This window comes from Oculina patagonica, chromosome 4 (assembly GCF_052425735.1).
Source record: "Oculina patagonica isolate OP01 chromosome 4, crgOcupat, whole genome shotgun sequence".
NCBI lineage: Eukaryota > Metazoa > Cnidaria > Anthozoa > Scleractinia > Oculinidae > Oculina > Oculina patagonica.
The window spans coordinates 55,778,608-55,798,537 of record NC_135761.1 but is presented as its reverse complement, the minus strand read 5'-3'; the positions used below and the strand labels follow the sequence as shown (position 1 = coordinate 55,798,537).

The window sequence follows — 19,930 nt, the reverse complement described above, 5'->3', positions numbered from 1 at the left end:
GCCGCCTGCTGTCTCAGAGAAAAAAAAAAACATGATCTCCAGCATTTCACAGCAGCCCTTCCACAAGGCCGGCCACGACAAAAATTAAAGGTTACATCTTTCCAAGGTTTACAAATTTTTGATATCTTCCAGGGCTAAAATAGAAGCAGATAATAAAGCTTCATGAATCGATCTAACAACAATCCTTTCCTCCGTGGGATCTACTTGATTATGAAAGAAGTATAAAGGAAAAATACAACCAAAATAATTTCGACATCAAACAAAGCGTCATTTTTGGACAAGTTTTTTTTTTTACGAGTTTCATTTCAGTATTATAATTTCCTCTGGCCCATGAAAGCAGCAAAAAATGTTTCCTCGTCTTTGTGTACTGAGCAACCTCGTCCCCTGGGTCTTCTCCGTTTTTGAAAATGGCGAGCCGCCATTTTGAAAACGGAGAAGACCCTCGGGATGAGGTTGTGTACTGAGACTATTGGGACGAATTAAAAGAAGGTGGCTTTTTATCGGCCTAAAATAGAACCTTTGTTCAGATTGCTTAAAGAAAAGAAATTATCAAATAAAAAAGTGGATAAACAAAGATTTTTCCTTGAAAAAGCCAGACCAAAGCATTTCTGTTGTGCGTCCTTTCTCAATCCAGATCTCAAAAAATTAACACTAACAATGTGTACAGTTTTGCTGTTTCTATTCACTCTGCAGTAATGATCCTAAAGTCCTTTTACAAAACAGTGAAAGTAATATATACAATACGAAATAAAAAAATTCCTAGAACAATATAAACCATTAAAATACTACAACTACATAAAAATGTCTAAAATGCTAACATTTTATATTTGAATGAAAGAAAGTGTGTTGTCACTTCTTGGACTTTAATTTGACTGCTTTTGCACGAGGTGGTGCTTTTTTCTTGCGGGGAGGGGAAATAAAGGGGCAACTAAGAAATCCCCGAAACTAAAGCATTCTGAGCCGAGAAAGCTAGATGAAACGTGCTTCAGAAATTTAAAGGATGACTTATATTATTTCCTTTGGCCAGAAACATTTCTATGTAACAAATTTAAAATGTAAAATTTGTGCAGCAATCACAGCAGCTGCACAAGTGAAATGAATGTTCAGCAGCACTACATACATGTCAATCCTAACAACATCATATCAACATGTCTCATGCAAGCAAATGGGGTTGTCATGTGACTTCCTTTTTACTAAGTTATGTACAAGTTGCGATTTCTATTCATGTTTCGTTATGCGATGGATACATGGATCCACTTCATCTTTTGTAATTTGAAAGGCTGGCAGAGCGATCGCTGCATTTTAGGACTCCTCTACTCCGCAAAGTCGTGTATACTTCGCTGCTTGCTAATTGATTAGCTAACTACAATTAAGGTTTAAAAGCGCAATATCTCAAAGCCTGTTTCACCAAATGTTAATTATGAGCATTATTACCGAATACAAGCTAATACAGTTAATTATCGCTTATTCTTAAATCCATCTACTTCAGTCGTGTTTTATGGCCATTTGAGGCCACCTTCGTCTTAACCAACAATGTTCTAAAACGGACACTTCACTTGGCGAACAATCGGAGCACATTTCCTGCATGTCCACTTTAACGGTAGCCGTAGAACACAAAGGACGCTAGAACATCAGATCAGCTTCATGCTGTTTTTGTTTCTTGATAACTTTACGACAGAGCACCTTCAGGCTTCACACTACAAACAATACAAAAAGAAAAACGAAAAAACAAAGAAGAAAAATGTTTAAATCCCTGACGTACTGGTCTCGATTGGTAATGTTATAAAATTCTCCTAACTGTTTTTAGTACATACCTTTCAACTTTAGTTCTGGGAATTTGCTAAAATTATGCCCGTTTGTGATACACAATGTTAATAATTCCTGAACAAAAATTGAACTTATCCCTTGGTTGCCTTGGAAATGATTCAGTTAGAATGTTAAAACTAGTTTATGATTTATGATTTATATATTGTCCTAGAATAATTTGTTACCAAGGCTTAAATCCGCATGAGTAACTACTAATAAATAAATTGTACCTTGATTTTTTATTCAAATTTTGCTGACTGGAATTCTTCTTCTTCATTTCTTCAAGCATGAATGCTATGGATTTTTTCTTCACCTCACTGAGTCCGTTCATCACATCTTTTGCAATATCTTTTGCAATTTCCAAAGCATTCCTTCCTTCATTGTTGCGCATCTTTTTCCATTTCAGTGGCTTGAATAGGGGAAACAGTTTCTGGAAGGAAAATTTGGAAATCAAAAGAACGCAATGGTGCAGAGCGGTATTCCCATGATCGTCAGCACTTTGAATGGAAATTTCCTTTCGACGTCTCGTGAAAGTTGGAACTAATTTAACATTTCCACTTGTTATTAACACCGACAAAGCGGACATTCCTGGAATCAATTCTTCACATACTGAGTTGTTTCTGTCGAAGTTATGAGGCAGCTGACAGTTGAGGTCTACCTTTCTTGTAATGATGAGGTACTGCATCGCATGAGGACTCATGGAAGGCAAGGAGCAGGCTTTTAGGAGTGCGGTGTAACCTTTTTCGTCTGGTGCCTGTAACTGATCGATGGTAAAATTCTCAAGCTTCTTCTTCACGTGCTCCACTGTGAGATCACTACTTCCTGGTTTTTCGTTGTCGTCATTTTTACTGGTGGCTAGCAAATTCCTAAACTCCATCCAAAGATCGACGATACTTTTTGTGACATCGTTGGTTCCTTCTGTATATTCCAGACTTTCATTTCTTGCATCTCGTTTTCTTGATGACATCACTCGGTCTTCGCTTTGCAGGATGCTAAGATCGCAGCCATTGTCAATTTTTTCCTCAGGTTGTTCTCCATTAGAATCAAAACACACAACTGCCATCTCTTCGTCTTCCTGCACCAAATTAACTGGACTTGCTTTACTGTAGTCGATTTCTTTATTCTTGTGTCCTAATCCACCTGCGATGTCCTCAGTTTTCTTCCGTTTGACTCCAGAATTTTCAAGGGCTTTAGTGTTGCTTTGCGAACTTTCTTGACTAGATCTTCCATCTGTCACGGTTTCTTCACCACTTGTTCCTGGTAATAAGCTTTCGAATCGTTGACTACAGTCGTCTTCCATTTTTCGACGCTTAATTTCAGTGCTGTCATCGAGTGATTCTGGAAGAGTTCTCTTTACGCGCTTCTTTTCGTTACTGATTGGTTGAAAGTGATGGAAAGAGATAATTTCCTCTTCTTCTGGCTCATGTCTGGTCTGCAGAACACTGTTTTGAATTCGTGTTGCAACTTCTTCTTGAAAATTCGTATTCTCTTGTTGGAAAGACGCCTCGATCAGAATGTAGCGCAAACGATGTCTCTTTGGGTCAGCGGCGGAAAAAATGGCAAACTGCGCGTTTCTCTCTCTCATTTCGGAATATAAACAAATTCCCTTCTTAGTTGGTATGGTAGCCAACGACATTTGGGGCCACTCTTCAATTACTTCTTTTGCACTTGTGACAAAAATCATCTTTTCTTTAGTGCCACGAAATCGTGAGTCTAGGAGATTTAAATTTTCACGCTCTGAATTTGTAACGCAATAGGAAAGAATTGGAACGCCATTGGCGAAATCTTCTTCTGTTCCTTCCTTTGCTTTTACTTGTTGCACTATTCTTGGTGGAAAAACTTTGTCTTCGATGTCCTCTTGTGGGTCATATCCGATGCATCCCTTGAAACACTTTTCAGGACCCTGGATTCTAACAAAGTTGTGAAGGTGTTCCAGGATTATGTTCTCTTCCAAATTTCTGGGGAGCTCGCTTGAAAGTGGTTTGTCCTCAAGAAAGCTGTCATCGTTCCATTTAAAGATTTTTGGGAGAGCAAGGTTGTTGATCCAATCTTTGTACTGAACTTTAAGAAAGTGGTAACGATTGCACTTCACAACCCACAGACCAGCTTTATCGCAGTCGTCATTGAAGCGTAGGTCTTCCCAGCAAGGCCATGGACGGTAGAAGACGCCCTTTTCTACTGTGCTCTTGACATTCAGCAAAACAGCAGCGTACACTTGGGTCTTAGAAAATGGATTCACTGCCACTGGAACACTTCTCATAAGACCCAATATTCCGTAGCTCTCATGCTGCTTGTTTCTGAACAACTTGGCAGGACCGGTGTAGCTATACAGTGGAACCTCTTGAGATTTAAACTCTGCTGTAAAAGGATGGGGCTCATATTTTCTTTCATCAGTTGCTGGAGTGTTCTTTCCTTGTGCTATTTTCTGAAGATGTTTGAGCGGTTTCAGGAAAGAACAGCGCTGCATCTGCATCACACCATTCTCGTCTCTGACAACCCTTACCTCAGCTGCAGACGGGAGGCCAACACTGAATACTGCTTCGGACATCATGACCACATTGTCATCGATCATAAAGATGTATTCTTGATTTAGGGCAAATGCCATCTTCTGAATAAACAGCCTGGCATAACCCACTCCTCCTTCGCTTGGTCCAAGGTCACAGTTAGGCAGCGTATCTGGCAATTGAACAATGGCAAGAACCTTTCCCCACGTGGATCTGTAAGCCTCGAATTTTTCACTGCGAACAACGGCGATTTGTACATAATCGTGGACGTTACCGTTCTCTTGCATCACGTGGTGGTAATTAAAAGTGCACTTGCGAGGATCATATCTGTGTGAAGCATGAAATATCCAGTAAGGCGAAGGAGGAGCACTGAACTCTTTAACGGCCACTTTTGTTGGTCTTGTGTTCTTGAGCTCTTCTAGCAGATGATTAAAGGACGGGCGGCTGCTTGGAACTGATCCTTTAACAGTGACTGGTCTTCCATCGATGTTAAGTTCGAAGGTTTCCAAAACTGGTTCTTTGCCTTGGAGAAGTCTTCCACATTCAGCACATGATTCGTAATGATACCAGTGCCAAGCTCGTATACCACCAGCACATTCTCGCGTCTGATACTGGTGACCGGACTTAGTCGGCCCTCGTTGTTCTAAATTCATGAGAATGTAAGGGTTTTCTTCCATGTCATGAGAGTAGAAGCAACCTCCTATCGAGTACTTTCCCGATGCAACTGGTTTTTCGTTCAGGCTGGGAGAATTCTGGATCATCTTCCAATAGGGAAATTGCCAGTCTTGCCTCTCCTCCATCTCACTGTCAATGAATTCCTCGGACATGTGGTATTCTTGGTCGAGGTAAAACTTGCCTTCATCAAATGCAGGTGTCGAAGAAAGAGAAGCCTTTTCCCTTCCAAGAATGTCCAGTCGCAATTCTCTTATGAGGCAAAGGTACGTTCCCGTTTTGCCAATCTGCGGTTCGGCTTGCAGAAGGATTCTGTTGGGGTGCGTCTGTACGTTTTGATAATCATAGCTATCTTTGTGAGCTTCATAGTCTAGCCAACGTAGTGACGAGCACGTCGCATCCTTTTTTCTGCCGCTTTTTGCCATATACCGATCAGCTTTGTTACAAGAAATCGCGCTCATTGAAGGAGACGTTTCCAATGACTTTTGAAGTGTCTTGAACAGCGCCCGCCCAACCAGTACGAAAGGACTCTCATTGGCAGGGGACTTTGAATAACGACACATTCTTCCAAGCTCTTGAATGACTGTTGAAAGATACAACGACGAGCCTTCCTTGAACTCCCAACTGCTGTCGTAGCTAAGTCGAAGGTCAAGGCAATCAAAGCTCTGGGGAAATGTATCTCCCATACGACCTTTCTCGACCAGGATAAGGACACACGCCAGATTTTCGAGGTCTTCATACTGCGTTATTAATTTATGGACATGCTGACAATTTGCACACTTCTTACGGCCAGCTAGTAGTTTCAACGCGGTGCAGCAGCAATCAAACTTGTCACTGCAGTTTGCTGGTTGGAGCTTTTGAAAGAAGGGACTTGATGATTTCATGAGTTGGTTCTCGATCTGAATGCCACCATAGTCTCTGATGACCTCGAAGCATTCTTCAAGAGCAGACACGGATCGCGCCAATCGTAGAGTGAAGTAAAATTGATCAGCGGTTTTCATACTTTTGGCTCGTACAATTTTCATTTTGCCCATTTTTTCTTTGCCACTATGTATCAAATTTTCAACTAAGGAACTTGTTTCGCCTTCTTGGACAATACTTTTCCAGTGTTGAACCATCAATTGGCAGTTGTTAACTTGCAACTTCTGTTTTATCTGTTCAACAACGATGCTTGATCGTGGGTTTTCCTTGAGTTTCTGGAACTTCTGCTGATCAAGGTGCATTAGACAGGTGACAAATGATGAAATAAGGTCTTCCTCGACTTCCGTTATGTCCTCCTCATCTTTAGCTGATTTTCGTTTCCGTAATTTTGTCAATTCCTTCAAGTCGTCTTGGAAATCGTGTATCGCTATGTCGCAGAGTTCGTTGCGAACAAACTCGAAAGCTTCTGCTTCAATGTACCTTTTCGGGTTTGTAGTTTCTTCTTTCTTGAGTTTCCTGACAAAGGAGTTGAGTTTTCTGTTAAATTCTGCGGCCGGTGATTCGTCGGTGCTAGTCGTTAGTGTTCTTCGTACTATCTCATCACTGTGATATACGCTAGCATGAAGAATGTGGTAGCAATACTCTGCACATAGTAAGGCATCAACTGAGAAGGCAGGAGAGTCTTTTTTGCACAGTTTCTTTTGTCTTTTGGCCTTGTCTACAATCGTTTGGAAATTCTCATCTTCCCTTATCTTCTGTTCGCTTCTGGTAGAACAGTTCATGGTGCTCAGGTAGAAATTCAAACTCATATACTGTTTACCAACCAAGCCAACTTCCGCTGGCCCACATCGGTCCATGAAGAAGTGGTATGACACGGACGAGACTCTGGCTACATCTGGAGGGGCTCTCATGATGGAAACACCACATTTGCGCTCCACTTTAACTGCTTGTAAACTGACATAGCCATGCTCATCAACAGCAATGTAGTATTGCTGTTTTTCGCAGGAACCAAATGCGACAACACCAACTCCAAAATCCAACTTAACTTCAAATTGTGTTGGATTTTGTTGGTCTTCTTTGGCTTCTAAATTTCCACGTGCATCTTGACAGACACTCAAAAGCTTTGCTTGCTGTTGCTCTTTTGTTGGCAAAACTTTGAGGGTAACGATACCGTGGCTGCCTTGTACAATGAAATCATTAGCGTCGTCTTCAATAGATGTAACACTAAGCTTCCCGTCTGACGAAACGCACAGGTATTGATAAGGAGCATCTTTAATATTCAAAGTGGACTTGAGCTTCATCCGCATTCCCTTTTCAAAATTCTTCAGTTCAACCTCTGACCAGTGAGCAACGTGAAGTTCTACTTCCTTTGAATTGTTTATCACGTGTTCCTCCAAGTTGGGTTCCCTTTCCAGCGCCACAAGATCGCCTGCTTTATAGTTGTTGTGTATGGTAGATATATTGTCATTAAGAAGGACACATCGTACCATAGGAAGACGAGAGTTCTGCGTCAGAAGGTTGTATGGTGTTGCAGAGATTTGGACCACAATCACATTTTGTGGGGAATTTTCTCTGCACCATTCGTTGACGAACAGATTGTGAGCAGACGGTTTCTTCTCTTCCTTGTCTTTTGTGATTCCCCAGTGGCACTCATCTGCTATGATGACAAAGAGGGTTTCAGGCCTTTCTTGAACATCTTTTTTGAGTTCTTTAAAGTGCTTCTCCGTTTCTATGCTGTGAACATACATGAACATTCGTTTCTTTCCGTCCGACTCATTTCGTGACTTCAGTTCTTCCTTTGACAATACACCGGCATCGGGATGTCGTATCCTCTTCTCTGTCTGATCGCTGAGCATCCTGTACCGGGCTGTGTACACTACGAACTCGACATCGTTGAAAACATCGCTCAGGCTCGTGATGTTGTGATAATGGAACATAATGGTGTCAATTCGTTTCTTTAGGATAGCCGCCATCTCTATTTGCGAAGGATAATAGCAAGGCTTTTCAGGATTCGCTTGTACTTCTTCGTCAATCTCTTCTTCTTCGTCTGACAAGTACCTGTCATCCACAAAGGTATCCTGACCTTCTTCAGTTTCCTCATCGGCATCTGTCTCTTCATCACCAGTAAGGTTGGTGGATGCTATAAGCTGATTAATTAGTATTCGTAGCTCCCCAGAAGGGTCTATTTCATCGTTGATTCGAACGTCGACACTCTTGATGTCTCCCTGTGATGGGAAAGGGAAAAAGAAGTCCCCAATGCTCGTTTCGTTTGAACACGTGTCGCGTATTTTTGAGCAAGTATCCTCGCTATCAAACCATTTGGTACGTTTTTTGTTCCACCGTCGTAACTCGTCCCATAATGATGAAAACGGACCGAAGAGTTCAATGAATCTATCTGTGTCCCGCTCGGAGATTGTGTCTATGATCTCGGTTAAGATATCAATGAAAAGAGAATCTGGGATTTGCCAATAGAAGACTTTATCGTCTTCCAGTTGAAGATTGCATACCGTATCCTCTGAGCTGGAACAATGGACTACAACCTCATCTGGAGTCTCATCCGGTATGACCTCGCCTGCAATTTGTTGAATTTGTTATGATAAGAGAGTAGATCAGAAAAATAGATCATTTTTTAAAGGGTACAAACGGAGTTCAACGGAAAGCGGTTTAATAATGCTATGCAAGCCTAACACAATAGTTTTCCCCGAAAGGCAGACAGAATAACTTGGCCCTTTTGGAAGATATTGCTGCGAATCCCTAATTCCTTTCTACATATTCACACTTTCTATGATCTGTTTTGGGAGTCCACAAGAACCGCGATCTCACACAAAACTAGAGAATGTTTAGCGGATACTATAATGGTCTCTAATGGAGTTTAGCTGTGCATTACCAATTTGGAAGGTGACACATAACATGTTGCAGTTTTTCTTCAGTCAAAACAATGAATAGGGGGTTGTGATATTCACTGATGTTGAAAATTGAAGGAAACGATCAAAGACTGAGGTGTTACGATGAGGTGATACATCTTTACAAAAGTCTTACCTTGGTCGAACATTTTCTTGTTTTAGCTCATGAATGTCCACTGTAAAAAGTTCTAGAAACCAATGAGAAAAGTTTTTACCAAACGGCAACAGCTGCACGTACATACAGCGATAACCACTCTGCATATTTAGTAAATAAACCCCTTCAGGCGGCTGGTATATTGGAGGATAATGCCCTTGGTTGAAAGATTGAAGCTTCGAGGCCAACTGTGAAATTTTGAGGACAATCTTTCAGCCATGGGCATTATCCTCCAATATACCAGCAAGCCAGAAAGGGGTTTATTTATTTTATAACCCTCCGATTAATTTCTACAACTTGCTTCATCGCCAGTAAATTTATAGAAAAAACCTACGTAATAAACCCGGCGTAACTGTGGTAGAAACCAATATAAGTTGATTGGTTTACGTGATTTTTTAACTCAGTGATTTCATAAAAAGCTAGAATTGTATAAGGTGACTTCATTCATTGTTTTGTGCTTGCCTACAAAACCGGGCGACGGATATCAAATTGGACGGGGTATATTCGCTGATACCCGTCGTCCGATTTTGTAGCATGTCATGCGTTTTGTCCAATGAGCGCGCGCAAAGTTAATGGGTGGGTTAAAAGCTGTGATATGCTCAATCGATGTAAATAGGAACCTTCAGATTGGAGTACGATATCGAGTACGAGTAAGAATTTCAAGTTTCAATCCCAGAGCCCTGACTTCTCCCTATTGCTGACCAGTCGAAAAGTAGACTATGAGTACGAGATTGGGGTGAACATAATAATCGAAAAGATAAACACAAGGTTTAAAAAGTCGTACTCGTACTTGTACTACGATCTGAAAGTCGCTTATAAAGGAGCGAAGGTAACATGGAAGTTGTGAAACGTTTTAAGCTTGAGATCAAGGAGAATCACACACAGCTTTCGATGGTATCTTTTGAGACAACTGGGAAAACATTTTAAGCGTTGGGCTACCCATCATCATCATCATCCTCCTCATCATCATCATCATCCTCATCATCATCATCATCATCATCGGTTCTTTTCGCGCCATTGGACGCATAAGGCCTCATACGCATCATCAGGACGCACAATTACGCATATGATGCAAGTGAAACAAAGTTTTTGTATCCTTTTTTGTTGAGCCAATGCAAAGTATCAAACATGTTTACAATTATGGCGAACTTAAGCGCTTAAAATACTTAACATAGAGTACTTTTCTTCTTTTAAAATTTCGCTTTATCAGTTGCTTATTGAAGCTCTTATTACGCATTATCGAGGTATCCAAGTCGTTGAAGAGTTGAATTTAAATCTCATTCATCATTATTTCAAATCACGTTTTTGTAAGAAAAAACCTCGAGCTGGTATGTTCAATTGTGTTCAATAACGCGTCCACGAACTCGGATCACAGTTGAAGTGACTTTAAAATACTCTTTATTTCGAAAACAGCATTGAAACCACAATTTGTAATAGAAAGTTTTATAATCGATAAGCATGTCTTTCTTGTTAAATAAAACCAAGTCTTGCCCAAGGTCAGTTTTTGGGGCGGATTTTAATTTAAGAAAGAATTGCAGTATTGATTCATGGGATTGAGGGATACCAGTCCGTTGACATAATTCTTTTAAAAAAAGCTTAGCATTCTGACTAGATCTAATGTTAATAGGGAGCTTATTCCACTGTTTCGCTGCCGTGACTGCAAAAGTCCTTCCTCCCTCGTTTTCACGCGAGTATTTCGGGCATCTCAGGGTTTTGCTTCCATGCCTCGACAATCTCGTAGAAGTATCACTATAAACCCTTGTCAGGGTATTGGACAAATACTCGGGGCATGGCCATTAAGGCATTTAAACACTAAGCATAACTTGATTACATTAATTTCGTCATAAAATGGTAGCCAGTTCAATTTCTTAAAAAGCTTAATTGTCCTCTCCTCTTTTGTTCTTACTCCGAGAACTTCTCTTGCGGCTCTCTTTTGCAACCTAAACAACCTTCTTATATTATTAGTGGAGGTGGACCCCCAGATTAAGCCGCCATACATCATAACTGGTTTGATTATAGCATTATAAAAGGTAAGACGTTCATTAAGAGGAAGATAATGTCTTATAGATCTTAAAGTTCCTATCCGCTGGGCAAGCTTTTTGCACATATAGTCCACATGATCGTTAAACGATAGTTCCTGGTCAATATGCACAGCTAGTAACTTGTGGCTGGTGGTTCGCTCCAGCACGACACCCTCTTGTGTTCTGATCTCCATCTCTGTGCCCATATCGCCAGTCGTTGGCACTTCCTGCGCGACGCCTCCATTCAGTGCCTTGCTGACTGGGAAAGATATGTTCGCTGCTAGATATGTTTTGATCGGAGGTGGTCAATTTCGCTGGGCAAAGGGCAATAACCCCCGAAATATTGTCTGACTAGACGAAAATGTTCGAAATTCAAACGAAATTGCGTCATTAAGACTGCTCTACCCTTTGCGTGCGACCTATGATTGGATTGGAAGTGTACACTTTTGTTCCCTGGCCATTTAGGCTTAATAAAAAATAAAACACCGCATGTTGTTGAGGTTTCGTATGCAAGCCAGTGTGCAACATACATTTTCATGTAAGAAGTTTCAAATGAAACCCGCCCGTTAGGAGAAGCTAACTAGCTAATAAGCTTTTCGCTACCAACGTTGGCCTTTAACGCTGGACAAAGATCTTGAATAAATCAAGTTTTCTTTATTTTACAATGTAAGTCAGTTTTGCCGTTAGCAAAAACGTAAAATGGCCCCCCAATCGATGTGTGACCAGTATTAGGGCCTGTTTACGTGGAGGGAGGGTGCCCCGGCTAACCGAGTTAACCGGCTAGAAGGGATAAAACCAGCCCGCCTTTACATGCAGAATTCACAACCCTTCTACCCGAGATGAGACAGCGTCATTGAAGCGTGTCACGGCGTGGGAAAACAAAAATATGACTTTTTACTGAATAATCAAGGCTTTTCGTCTTCAATCTTATTTTAACTTGATGTACAAGTTCTCAGAAATTTACTGCGTTCATTTTTGACGAAATTCAATCGAAATTCAACAGTATTTGGCCGCCAAATTGAAATTAAATTTGTTGTGTCGTGAATTAGGATAATCATTCCCACGAAAATTTCGAATTAATTAGCTGTTGCTCAAATAAATATTTCCAGCCGACTGATAAAACTAATTTTGATCAAATAGCACTGTTTGGGTCCATAATTTATACATTTTATGCCATTAACTTCAAATTTAGTTTAAAAAAAAAACACGCAAAAACTTATCTCGGCAAGCCGGGATAGCTCGGGCATAACCGTTTACATGGCAAAAAGCTATCCCGCCTAGAAGGGTGCCCCGGGCAAGTAGACCGAGTGCCCCGGCAAGGCGGGTTACCCTTCTAGCATGTAAAGGCTTCAATACATTCGGTACGGTTTTCCTGTTGTGAGGACGTTGTTCCGTTTTCCGTAGAATACGAAACTTTGTTTTATAATGTTTATTTCTGCTGTTTGTGCTTTTTTACTTGCTGAGAATATTGATTACCTTGCTGGGAAATGGAGCTTTGATGTGTTTTTTCTGGAAGTACAGATATAAACTTTCCAGCAATCCATATTTGTTGGCGATAATTATAGTCACCATGAATTTTGACAAATTGGATTGTTGGATGTCAGTCAAGTTTAGCCGACTGCAGTCCATTTTAATAGATCAAGATCATACGATTACATTATTTTTGTCTGCTTTTTATGCAAATTACCAGTTGACCGTTGCAATTGACGTCATTGGAAGTATTTGTTATCTCGAAGCCAAAACAACCTTCAATCATTCCTTAATTTCAAAAAAGACATCGAGAAAGATAAAGATCGAAAGAAAACATAGTTTTGCGAAGCAAAGTCAGAATGACAGTGGCATTCGCAATCATGTGACATTAGTTTTGGTCAAACAGAAATATAAAACGGAGCTACAACAAGAACAAAGTTCAATAATGGCTGTGTATACGAATTATCTGCTAAAAGTTGATACGAATTTAAAAAAACACCAGAAATGGTTGTGCCGATATTTCGGTTTTATTACAAAAACTTTCCTTAGGGCAACTAAGGAAACCATGGATAGTTAATCCATGGGAAAACTTAGCAGAGCCAAAGAATACACACGCTTTGTAAGCTTTCGCAAGACGCTAAAGGTGTCACGCGCTTAAGGACGTTCGCAACGCCATGCCACGTCATACTTAGAGCGCGCGCGCTGAGTAAAATCTCTAAGAACATAAAGGGTGGGTTGCCGTTCCCCTAGCTTCGCTTGCAATTTGCTCTCTTAAATGGACGGTGACCCCTACTTTTTTCGTAACGGATCACTTTTGTTAATTAATATCTACGTTTTGCGAGAAAAGGAAATAAAATCTATCGAGTGGAAATTTGAATTTTTTGTCACACTGACGGTTTGAATTCCGCTTTTTGAGCTTTGCTTTTTGCCGTACGACAGTTTCAAATGCGTTTTTCCAGGGTTCAGTTTTAAAAAATGGCAAAACTAGGAATTATTTACGCAACAGACGCACTTCTACAACATGTGACTTAGATCATTAGCCTCCGTTTACTCATCTTCGATATTTTTAACTATAAACCCTGTAAACCGTGCTGAATTACGTGCGCCAATTTTTCAAAATCAAGGTAGTTTTCCACACGCTTTCTCTCTGAAGCGAAGTCGATGACCCCAACTTTTTTTGCATTTCTGACACAAGCAACTCATTATCTGAACACAGCAAAAAAAATAGCGGAAATCTATCGAGTAGGAAATTTTGGCGCGAACGTCCTTAAGTTACCAACGGTTTACCAACGGTCTAGTGCGCGCGCTTAATAAAAGAGTATGCGCGAGACAATGTAGGAATAATTAAGCAATTATTTATAAACTTTTATACAGTAGAATCCCGATTTAAGGAGCTCTCGATTTCTTGAAATCCTCGATAACTCGAGCCAAAAGTTGTTTCCCTTCCCTCAGTCCAAAACTTTAACTTGAACTAATTTTTATTTAGAGGTTGGAGAAATCGTGACTTCACTGTACATTCTTCTGATTTCCCAGTTGCGCAGATACGTACACCCATAAACAGTACAGTGAATGTTACCTTGGATGGCTCGGGAGCCACCTTGTTGATCGCTAAACGGATTCCCTTGTCTCTGTTCAAAATCTCTGTTTCACAGCTGCTCCAGGGACTTTCTGCTGCAAACCAAACAGAAAATCAAAATTGCTCAACAGTCTGAGGGCATAGTTAATACTGGCGGGAAGCAGCACCACGAAAGTACTACAGGCAAATAATACAAAGCTAAAACTCACTTGGTTGTGCTTGGATTTCTGTTTGTGTGCAACGAAGGTCAGTACAGCAATGAAAAATGTTCGCTACAAAAAGCATCGGGAGTTATCGACTGATCTCTCATATCGGGCAGCATTAATATTCACTGACTGATCAGGCATGCTGGATTCTGTCTGTAAAATGCAAGAAGAACTGGTTCGCTTACGCATCCACTTGGAAAAGACAGTAAAAAGGACTTGAGACAGTAACAAGATCGCTTACGGTCACTCCAACCGACTTGTTGTGCACCGGCTTAAATTTGAACTGCTTTAAGTGACGGTTTAATTCTAAGAATTTGAAATGAACGTTCCGCATTTTTCTCGGAAACCGAGTGTTCATTCAGCGTGACCTATCAAATACAACACACTGTCAATCATTTGCTCCTCTTTTACCTTCTATCGCCCTAGGGGCCATCTTCGCTAACGTTATTGTTTATATTAAATCATGCAATAATAAAAAGTAATGCAAATCAAAACAAAGCAGAGTAAAAGATATAACGCTTTAGCTCGTGACACGCGTTTAACATTCTAATGGTCCTGTTCAAGAGCTAAGTAATTTTGCAATTTCAAATAATTAGATCACGGCTACTAGCTTTCAAATATGCTCTTTCTGGAGACTCCCGTTGAGTCCCGTGATTCAACCTCGGCTTAAAACGTTGAAGCCCAAACCTTATTAGTCTATTTTTTAAGAAACCTCTTAATGGATACAATGTCAAAGAAGTTTTCAAAACTTGTTGGTAATTGAATGTTTAAAACAAATTAAGTTAATATCTAGTCTGCCGCTCCTTTAATGAGATGTGGCGCGGTCATTGCGGCTTAATAATATTCCGCCAAAACCAAGACGGCTGACGGAATATATTAAAAATATATAGGACAAACACTTGAAAGTATTTAGCGATTAAAATCGCTTTGACTAGCCGTTTAAGATAACATCAAACTTAAGCACCCAGTTTAGCTTCCTATTGGTTTGATCACTGGACTGAAGAACTCCTCGAGCGATTCGTCTTGCTTGATCGACTGGTTCCTTTGAAGGAATTGTTTGCGATATATAAAAATACACAGAAGCTGTGTACTGTTCAACACACAAATAGAATAATGAAGTTTGAAAGTATGAACTATCACTGTGTTCGTAGTTTACGTCGCGTGATCCAAGTTTGCTTTCAAGGAACGTTGAAGCGTAACATTTATTCATAAATAAAAAAGAATACATTAATATTTGCCTTCTGTTGGTTTTGTGAGGACTCAAGGGGTGGGGAACGTGATTGCGACTTACTCGCAACTCTAACTTCTTAGAACAGAAACCTACTTTACTTGTCCTTACTTGATTTGTCTGATTTCCCTTGCTTTTCTTGAGCATTACAATACCACAAACCCAAAATTTGGTACATTCTACAATGATTCTACAACTTTCTGTTGGCATGTTTCTCACCGGGGAGGATCTGGCAGTAATTGAACATATTTAAAATGTGATAAAACGAGCAGAAATTGCTCGAGCTGGTAGAGTACTGATCATTTAATAATATTAATATTATTTGATATTCCAGCTGGCTATCCACGATAACGACAATCGGCAGTTGAAACGAAAGCGAAACGAGGAAATGATTTTTGCTGGCGAAATTCCAGAGGCAGTACTAGATTCTTAATTTGTATGCATATCTCAGTTTGGTTTTCTCTGCACTAAGCCTCGGGCTCAGTTTTCCTAAAATAAATCATTCAATTTTCAGCCTCGGATTTCCAAACAAGGGACTCGAGTCTCGGCTAGTCTCGTATTTTACCATTCTCCCTAGTGTTTGAGCTTCATCCGTTTCGGAATGTCAGGTTACATCATGATGCAGTCATTCGTACTGTCGACGAAAGAGATTTACAAAAAAGAGACGGTTTTATTACACTTCAAGGAGGCAATTGAATGATTGCAGTTGAATAGCCCAAATAGAGTTTGTGGGGTTTATTCCCCGGATCCTCGTAGTGATGTCTATTGTTTTAGGCTGAATTTTAAAATATCGAAATTCGGGCTATCCCGATAACCCGAACGCTCAATTATTCGAACCTTTCTTAATTCCCCTTTAGGTAATTTTCTTACTAATTGTACCCTCGATAACTCGAACCTTTTTCGATTCACCTTGAAGGTTCGAGTTATCGGGAATCAACTGTGTGTGAGCTTCGGTCAGTAAAAGGTTTACAATTCAGACAGAGGACATAAGGACGAACCCCGCTAACAGGGCCTGGTTTTGCATGGCGGAAGCACTATGTAGCTCTTATGAAACTACTGCAACGGGAAGATTTTTTTGAGTTTGCTGATGTTATAGCTCGTAAGACAGTTAACAGAAGTAAGTAGAAAACTCGGGCTCGTAGATCCGGCTAATTATTAAATACAGACAGCATTTTGGCACACGCTGCGGCTTCGCTAACGCAGCCTGCTTTGCTGGTCTGCGAGAATGATGTAGCTCTCGTCAAGCTTATTAAATTTAGGATATGCCCCTGGACTAATCGTTTAGTTATTGTTTCTTCTGCCTAACCTGCTTGAAAGAATGGAAAAGTAAAAATGCAACCAATACAATTTCAACATCCAATAAAGCAAATTTTGAAGATGTTACATCACACGAAGACGAGTTTCGTTGACAGTATTACATGTTCTTCGTTCATGGTACCCTCTGGTATGTAAAAACAGCAGCCCGTGTACTGAAAGTATTACAGCGAGTTAAAAAAAAGTTGTTCCTTACTGGCCGGAATAAAACAAATTCACTGTGGTTGGTTAAACAACAAAGCTTATTAAACACAAAAGTGGCTACACACCTAATTCCCCTTGATAGTCAATGTGCCAAAACAGTCATAATGTCTCTTAGTAGTTTTCCCTCTCAACCCTCACGCCCAGATCCAAAAAATATCAAACAGTATATGACCAGTGGTGCAGTTTAATAACCAATTCGCATAGCACTCACGATACTTTTAACTTTTAAGCATCTTAGAACTTTTAATGCTTTACAAACAGTCAGAAGCTAGATTAGGAATACGAAATCAAACTGTGCTGCTTCACTAATGCAAAATTAAAACTACGATAAAATAGTACGTTTAAAAAGATATCATTTAGGATTAGACTAACATTACCAATGCCATTATGACTTCTATTGTGTTACGGTTGGGATAGCCATTCCACAGTGTCGGGGTACCGACTACGAAAAGTACTCTCATTAAAGGCACTGAGAGTCTGGATACAGATTAACTGATAGCTGAGATTTGCTCAAATTTGTAACTGTCAGCTAAGAAACGGCGAGTTTTTAATCATATTCTCTTGCTTGGATCCAAATTTACGCCAGCTTTACTTAAGGTTAAAGGAGCATTGTCACGATATTTTAAGTCATTTTTGAGTAATCAAAACGCGAAAATAACCAAGGATGGTTTCGACTGACGAAGATTAAGACGGAATACAAACGACAAACTTGAAAAAACTGGCAAACAATTGCCAGTTTTTCCAAGATGAGTTGTCTGTGACTGAGCTCCTTTAACACCGCAGTGAAGTTATGTTTTCATACTGCGTGAGAAATTATAACTGAAGATGACAGATCTGAGGAAACGTGTCTTTAAAACTCAATCATTTTGTAGTTTTTTTGTAAGCCTTTTAGCTGCGAAATGGGTTGTACTTTTCATCGATGGCTGAAAAATCACCGAAAACTGAACTGACAGTTGAGATTCCCGTACCCCATTCAGATTTAGACCCTCATTTCAAGCTAAAGTAAATGAAATGCAAATTGAGTGAATAACCTGCTTTTATTGCCTTCTTGTTGCAATGGATCTGAAATTAACATCGTACGCTTTATGCGATAATAAAACTACCAACTAATACACTGCTTTTTCTTACACGATTAAAACAACTCAAGCTTGGAAATTTTGTAATTTGAATCATCTGTGGTCTACTTAGATAAAAGTAAATGTTATATCTTCCATATAATGTTTTAAATGTTGTATAATTTATATTAATTATGTAATTTTATCATTATTCTATAGAATGTTCTTTATTGGAATTTTTTAATACTACTATCAACTTGCAGCAAAATTGTCAACGTGTAAACCATGTGTCAGTTACATTATCAACATATAGAAAACCTTATTTAACAATCGGTCTAACAATCAAAATTATAAGAAAGAAATTAAACGTCTCCCCAACAAAGTTGTAATGTATATGCATATTTTACTAGAGAGTTCACTTCCGTTGTAATCACTTGGAGACGTTAACAAACGAAATATTGAAAACATTCTTTTGATAAAAAATCCATATCTACATTATTAGAACATTTAAAACTTGAACGTTCTCTTGAATGTTCTCATCTCGTATGTTGCGACATCTTGACCAGGTGAGCAGTTGCAGTAAGAACAACTGAAAGACGTCGAGTTGGTCGCTTCAGGCTTGCAAACTACCAACAAAAACAGAAACAAACAAATATATTCAGCTAACCTTGAAATCTTAGTACTTACTGTCTCTACGTTTTTTTTCTTAATATTTCGCGGTACATCCATAACATTGACGATGCACTTTACTAATATAACGTGTTTCATTGGAAATGTATTTGATATTGTAAGTTGAAATCAGACGTTGATTACTTGGAACGAATCCGTTTAAGATTAAAAAGTGTTACTTTTTAGGCTGACCTAGAAAATTAACAAAAGGCATACACACAGAAAAAAAAAACTGACAAATGGCATACACACAAATCATCAGCCGTTTTATTAATATACGGCGATTAACTTTTATTAACTTAACTTGTCCTTTACGGAAAAAGCCCGACTACGGAATGCCTTTGAACTGCCTCTGGTGCCAATGTTAACGCTGACGCTCTTTACAGCTTTTTCATTATCCAGACATCATTAGAACAAAAGAGAGCTGAACAGAACTGAAACACCCAGTATCTTAGGTGTTTTAAACAACTCATTTGGGGGATTTTTAAATATATATATATATATCTTCGACATTGTTTCAGAAAGTTGGTTTCTGATGTGTAGTAGAAATAAAGATGTGTGCCATATTAATGACAATTCATTAGTTAATAAACGTATTGTAACAATATAAGTGATACCTCATGTTCCTAAGCACTAATCACCATCCATTTCGTCACGCATGTACAGGAGCTTTTTCCTCTTTTCCCCGCTGATTTGGGACTTAAGAATCTCTCGAGAAATATCCAAAGGATTCTTCCCTTCTCTATTCTGCATCTCTTTCCATTGCGTTGGCGTGAGAAGAGGAAAAATGCATTCAAAGCCAACTTTAGATATTAAATGTACACAATAATGAAGCGCAGTGTTGCCTTCGACATCGGCGCTCCTAGGTTCATATTCTTTAATCCTTTTCTTGAAACGGCGGACTAATTGAGCATTTCCACTTTTTAGTGCTACTGACAAAGCGGACATTCCTGGAATCAATTGCTTGGCTACTGTGTGGTGGTTTTCAAAGTCAGCAGGAAGCGGACAATTGAGGTCTACATTTCTTTCATCAATGAGATGCTGCATCACATGAGGGCTCATGGAATTCAAGGAGCAGGCTTTCAACAGTGCGGTGTAACCCTTTTCGTCCTTCTTCTCAAGGTCATCAAAACGTTTGAGCGCTGTGCGCACTTCTTCCAAATAAAGATCTGCAATTCCCCTTTGGTGTATTTGCATTATACCAGAGCCTTGAATTTTTTTTGTATC

General features: G+C 39.6%; 2 protein-coding genes across 3 annotated transcripts; both read right to left on the bottom strand.

Annotated features, from left to right (window-relative positions):
* Positions 1 to 647: 647 nt before the first annotated feature.
* Positions 648 to 14,574, bottom strand: LOC144650732 (uncharacterized). 2 transcript variants are annotated; one of them, XM_078510474.1, is made up of 6 exons: positions 14,475 to 14,574; positions 14,237 to 14,386; positions 14,028 to 14,122; positions 8,943 to 8,994; positions 2,037 to 8,475; positions 648 to 1,697 (listed from the first exon to the last, which is right to left on the bottom strand). In XM_078510474.1, the coding sequence occupies exons 4-6, from the start codon at positions 8,953 to 8,955 to the stop codon at positions 1,670 to 1,672; spliced, it is 6,480 nt and encodes a 2,159-aa protein (XP_078366600.1). In that variant the 5' UTR covers positions 8,956 to 8,994; positions 14,028 to 14,122; positions 14,237 to 14,386; positions 14,475 to 14,574; the 3' UTR covers positions 648 to 1,669. The 2 variants fall into 2 exon arrangements, with proteins under 2 accessions (XP_078366600.1, XP_078366601.1); XM_078510475.1 differs by having other exon boundaries at positions 14,028 to 14,119.
* A 3,998-nt stretch (positions 14,575 to 18,572) lies between these two features.
* Positions 18,573 to 19,907, bottom strand: LOC144650775 (uncharacterized). The gene is made up of 2 exons (XM_078510520.1): positions 19,321 to 19,907; positions 18,573 to 18,660 (listed from the first exon to the last, which is right to left on the bottom strand). Exon 1 carries the CDS (start codon positions 19,898 to 19,900, stop codon positions 19,337 to 19,339), a length of 564 nt encoding a protein of 187 aa, XP_078366646.1. The 5' UTR covers positions 19,901 to 19,907; the 3' UTR covers positions 18,573 to 18,660; positions 19,321 to 19,336.
* Positions 19,908 to 19,930: the final 23 nt, after the last annotated feature.